Consider the following 5,983-nt stretch of genomic DNA (forward strand, 5'->3'; position numbering starts at 1 on the left):
CATATTGTATGTAACCTGGGCTTGGGTTCTGTACCACAAAGAGAAAAGGACTGAAAATCAACACGTGATGAAAGGGAATGAAAAGTGCAAACTATGTCAAATGATTGTGAAACTCAGGCCATATCAGCTTCGAAAGAAAACATCAAACAATAATTCCTAATTTTTAAAATTATGAAGAAATCTTCTGGTCTCATATGGGTCTAGGTTATTTTAGCCATTTTAGAAAGAATTTTGATAATATTTGTCTGTTGATATTTTACCCAGTGTTAGTAATTATTAAATATAAATTCATGAGCATTCAAACATATTAGGAAAAATATCCCAATTTAGAAGAAACTTCTGCAATTATAACTTTACCCACAGAATATCCTTTGTAATGGTCTTTTGTACCTTTCTAGAGAAGTCATTTGATAACTGATAGGAGCACCAACCATGAGCACCCACTGTACTTTCTGCTTTCCCAGTTAGGAAACCTAACCCACACCCCCATCTGCAGCACCAGACAACACATTTGCTCCAGTATAACCCAGAGGTCAGCAAAAGAAAGCAGTCTTTCTTTCAAGGCAGTTAAAGAGTCCAAAATGTTTCACAGGATTGAAATGTGTTAGTATTTCCACTAAAATGTTATGGAATAGAACAACTCTGTGGGACAATGAAGTCCCACTGTACTTTGTACCTAAGAGCACATTTTCCTCCTGGAGACACAGTTATTATATCATGTCTTGTCTATCTTCCACTGTTTTAGCACAAAGCAATATAATATAATTATAACCCGATATGCCAATTATAACCAACAACACCTGGACTTATTATTCCAAAATGTTAGGCTAATTAATAAATAGACACATGGAAAAAAGAATGAATGCAGACATAAATGAAGCAGGCACTCACTCACTCTTTGGTGTGTGCCACAAACCAACCTAGTGTAACTATTTTTCACTTGCTCACTCATTCATTTATCGTTTTAACTAAAGCACTGTATGGTTTAGAGTCAAAAGGAGTAGTTCCCGTTGTCTAGGAGCCAAAAACCTAGTAAGAAAACAGCAATAGAGGCTTGATGTGTACAAATAAATACACATGCTTTATGCTGACAAATATGCTGAGCACAGCCATTTAGTCAAAAAACAAGCATTAAATTAGTAGTGTGAAGTACTAATACCACGAATAAACAGAGAGCAAGAAAGTTTGAAAGCTATGAGAGAATTCCAGGTATCTCAGATTTGCTATCATGGGCTGAGGAAAGTGTTACTTGGATCTTGTAGGAAGGAGATGGTGTTGTGGGATGCCTGGTAAAAAGCAGGTGTGTCTGTGTGTAGAAGAAAGTTCTGAGAACAGTGAGGAAAGCCTCAGAGGATTCAAGACCTCTGGGTAATTTAGGCTAAGGTGTTCCTGAGAACCTTGATCACAAACAAAATGGAGGGACAGGCAATAGAAAAGAAGAAAGGAAAGAAATGAGCTATTTTGAGGGCAGTCTAATGAATAGATTTTAAATTTGGTTAAATTTCTAGTCTATTGTTAATATAGTAAGTTTAGATGCTCTCAGTTGTTCTCAATTGAAGGTAGACACTGTATTTTTGCCATTATTCTAAATAAGAGTCTTTATCTAAGTCAGTAAGGAGAAGGGAAAAGGCCCTGTTCAGAACGAGCATAGTAGAAACCAAAATATACATACTCATCCTTGTCCACTTTTTCTCGAAGCTTCTTTAGTTGTTTATTTTGGCTGAACTTCATATTTTGAATTATGTTTTCAAAGTATTCATCTTCCTTGTAGTTCAACTATATTGCATAAAAGATTTTTAGGAAAAAAAGTATTAAAACCAGTATTTTCAAATTTTTTACTAAAAACTATAGGGTTTTTCCTTATATCCTATCAGTTAATAAAGCTAACAGATAACATTAAAACTTCCAAGGAAGGATATACATGGATTCCACATCTAGGAATTAACCAACCATGGGTGGGAAATACAACTATATAGTTGGGTCTGCAATGGTTGCATCTGTCACTTTTTTTTTTTTTTGTCTTCTCTTTATTCCCTAGACAATATAGTTTAACAACTATGTACAAAGAATTTACATTGCATTAGGTATTTCAAGTAATTCAAAGATGATCTGAAGTATATGGGAGCATATATAAATACTACACTATTTTATATAAGGGACTTGAGTCTGTGTGTGTGTGAATGTATGTTGGGTGTTGGAGTATCCTGGAAACAATCTTTATGGTTAGCCTAGTTTTGTATTACAGGTCATTGCTGCCTAGCTGTATCATCACTTCAGTCTATCTTAGTGACACACACAAACACTCTTTAATCCTTATAATAGTCTTGCAAGCACGGTATGTTATCACCACTTTAATGTTGAGGAAATAGAGCCATAAACAATAAAGTCACTATCTATGGAGCTGAGATTTGGAGCCCTTTTACCTTGGAATCTATTCTCTTACCAAGTTAGTAAGTAGTGGAGTGAAATTTGAACCCAAGCAACTTGGCTTCAAGCTATCCTCTTAGCTACTAGGCACTGCCATGATGAGTTCATTTAGAAGAAATAGTAAAGCTTTCTGCAAATGCAAAGGGAGGAGTGAAGGTTTCTAACCCCCAATCTTACGCTAGCAACCAGTAGAGCAGAAATCACTGTCATCACTGGTCTGGGTGGGGATCACCTTATTGTGATTGTGAGTTTCGATTGTGGTGACCCCAAGTTTATCAAGAGGACAGCCAGCCATGCCTGAAATCGATACTATATAGTGACTTTAACTGTCTACTCTCTTCATTACTACATTTCCAAAAGAGTATGTTTCCCAGTTTAATTATTAGATGTTTCTTTTTAATAGAGGAGGCATAATCTGACTTATACAGAGGATGAATAATTAAGAAGTAGAGAAACCCGAAGAGCTGACTTTTCAAGTCTGTGAAGGATGGAAAAGGAGCTGGAGGCTGCCTGCCGCGCATGCGTGGGTGTCTACCTTGGGTGCTCTTAAAAGGTCATGTGTTTTCTCACTACTCTTAAAATGGGATATATGGAAACCAAAATAATAAAAACCATGTACACACCAAGCCAATAAAACAAAAGCCCAAGAACTGAAACAAACACACTTTTGGCTTCAGTGTTGAAAGACTTTACAAAATAAGACCCATGACTTTGGAGCATTTCAAGCAATGGCTGGCACCCCACAGAGAGAAATGTCACCACCACCCACCCCATGCAGCATTAGCTCAAAGTACTTGTAGGGACTCACCGCGAGGTATTCATCATTCAGTTTTTTATCATCTGAAACAATGTCATCAGGATAGCCAATTCTTTCTTTAATTGCTAAGGCCTATGAAAATCATAATATTGAAAGTGAGGATGATTAAATAATTTTCTAATGCAAACATTCAAATTTTCCCATCACTAGCACATGATTCATTTGACCTATAGAGTCGACAAAAAGAGTGTAACACGTAAACAGAGATCTTTGCAATGGCTTCTTTCTGGGGTTCAAAAAAAAAAAAAGAACTGAAATTTAGCTTCTAGCACTCTTATTTTCATGGGCTGCAGTTTTCCTAAGGAAACCGAAATGAAAACTGACAGATCATTGTTCCACATGTATTGTACTTTTCTCTGAAAGGGTTTTTTCTTCAGTTTTACAAGAGAAGTAATATTTAGAGCTTCTATTACAGCAGCTTCTAATTATCTTTCCACTTTACTGATTTGGCTGAAGAAATAGATACAGGCTTTAGATTTAATGCTCACATTTTCCCTGAATATTGGTTAGTGGAATTTTTACATTCTCCTTGGGTCTCCAAAGCCAGTGTACCACTTTTCCCAAAACTAAGTGAATGTCAAAAACAAAAGCAGTGGAAAACTGTTCTGCTTGTAATACCAGCTCATAGTGATCATTACCTCACAACCATTTCTGATTTCTACTATTTTAAAAAAGCTTATTTTACCAATTGTTATTATTTCATTACTTGTTTTCTACTTGCTACTTCTACTTATCCTCTCCTTTTCCTCAAAGATATTTGACTTGTTTTTTATCACATCACATTGATCTTAAGTAACTTAATTAAAATTTTTTTCATAGGGAATTGAATCTATATCTCTAAGTTGTTTGTTTTGATAGCAAATCCATGTGGATTTGTTACAAATCAGTCCCCTAAATCCAGGTCTTCCCTGACAGGTTATTTAGGACATGTATCACTAAGTTCCTTAGGCCAAGTCCATTTCCTAGTAGATTTCCACACCATCAGCTCATTTTAACTTAGCCCCCACCCAATGGCATTATATAAATATATTCAGAGAATCCTAATGTTGGGCTTAAGAGTCTAAAATTAGGATTCTCTGAATTCCAAGAAGGAAAATAATCTGTCCATTTATTTATTTGATCCATGTACAAGAATTCACCACCAATTAGGTACTTGACAAGGGGCTGCAAATTCAGTGCTAGGCAACTATTTCAGCCCAGAGAGAGCTCATGTCTAGGCAGTGATATGGATATCAACTGTCCCAACCGAATGATGTAGGTGGCCACAGAACATTACCCAAGAACAGACAACCTAGTTTAATGGGGATCAGGGAAGTCTGACATCCTGTAGGAAGTATCTGTTACATGCTTTAATTCTCTTTTTATGGAGCAACTTGAAAATGTTTTGTGACACTACTTTGGAAAATGATCATTTAGAGCAATCCTAGTGACTCTATCAAATAGAATCAGTCATAGACAGCTACAACATGAAAGGACAAAGCCAATCTGGATTTCTCGGGACCTACTTCATGATGAAAAAGATAGTTGTTCCAGGGGGTAGGGAGACCTGAATTCTAACCTACCCAGGGCTCTGTGAGAGCCAACAAACATAGTCCTTTCATGTCATTGAACCCTGAAAGAAAACTGGGCTACAGATGATTTTCTTACTATAGTAAAGTTTGTGGACTCCTCCTGTGTCAATTCAAAGAAAAACCTCTTGTGCTTGTAGACCTAACTACAAGAACAATCAGGTAGCATGTGAGTATTACTCAAAGCATACTGTTTCCACTAAATATTCTTTTGAGTTTTTATATAATATTAGTGTAAATGATCATTGTAAACTTGTAAGTTTATCTTATTGATAATTTTATCTTATAAGATAGTAAAAGTTTCAATGAAAGGTACACCGTGAGGACACGAATAGTTATAGGAAAAGCTCCTTTAACGTCTCCTTAACTATACATTGCCCTATAATCTTCTAATAGTGCACCACTTTACATATGCTTCAGCAGAAATTTAGTGCTTTGTCCCTTCCTCATTCATATAAGAACTAATAGGACACATTTTAAAAGATTTAACTGGAAATCTGCATGAAAAATTGAAGGGCTATTTTTTTAAAAAATTTTATATGAAGGGCTATTTTTAGCCATTGGTAGAGGACTTGCAGATATGTTTCATAAAAGGAGGAAAAATATGAACCACTGATATTATTATTTGATTATTGTTCACTAGACTTCCTTTTCATATTCTGAAGTCTTTTTCTTAAAAGACTTAAAAAAGGGAAAGTTGTAAATATTTCAAAGTTTTGAACTGAACATAGCAGGTAAGAGCTGGATGCAAAGAGATAATAAAGGATAAAAATCATAGGAAAAAAAGTCTTCATTCAAAAAACCTTTCCTGGAAATATTACACCTTGAAGGAGCTTGCTTTTGTTTTATGAAATCCTTGTAAATGCATTTTTTCTGAACTTCTTTAAAAGTTAATCTTTTCTTATAAAGAAGATTTTCTTTGACAGTTAGCTTAGTCTTGAATTTTACCTTTTCTTCAGCTTTCTTTTTGGTTTCTGCATCCATCCAAGTAAGGTCATCTAGAGTCTGAATGAAAACTTCCCGGATCTGTGCAATCAGTTCCTCAACCTCAAACCAAAAGAGCAGAAGAGAAACTTAGGCCACTAATTAACTTTTTATAACACAAATTTTTAAAAAATAAAATGATAAACTGTCTTTATGCAAGTCAGTAATATATCAATGCACATAAATT

The 5,983-nt window shown here is 35.3% G+C and overlaps 1 protein-coding gene across 2 annotated transcripts in view; it reads right to left on the reverse strand.

The window, feature by feature from the left end:
- The window catches only part of MME (membrane metallo-endopeptidase), a 92,215-nt gene that overhangs the window by 30,311 nt on the left and 55,921 nt on the right, over nucleotides 1-5,983 (reverse strand). For both annotated transcript variants that reach the window (XM_012724997.1, XM_004682329.2), the window contains 3 exons: nucleotides 5,761-5,859; nucleotides 3,236-3,316; nucleotides 1,673-1,776 (listed from right to left, as the gene is read on the reverse strand). In XM_012724997.1, the coding sequence (XP_012580451.1) occupies nucleotides 1,673-1,776; nucleotides 3,236-3,316; nucleotides 5,761-5,859 (284 nt within the window). The remainder of the gene's footprint in view (nucleotides 1-1,672; nucleotides 1,777-3,235; nucleotides 3,317-5,760; nucleotides 5,860-5,983) is intronic.

This window comes from Condylura cristata, unplaced genomic scaffold, assembly GCF_000260355.1.
Source record: "Condylura cristata isolate star-nosed mole 26May11 unplaced genomic scaffold, ConCri1.0 scaffold00014, whole genome shotgun sequence".
Taxonomy (NCBI): domain Eukaryota; kingdom Metazoa; phylum Chordata; class Mammalia; order Eulipotyphla; family Talpidae; genus Condylura; species Condylura cristata.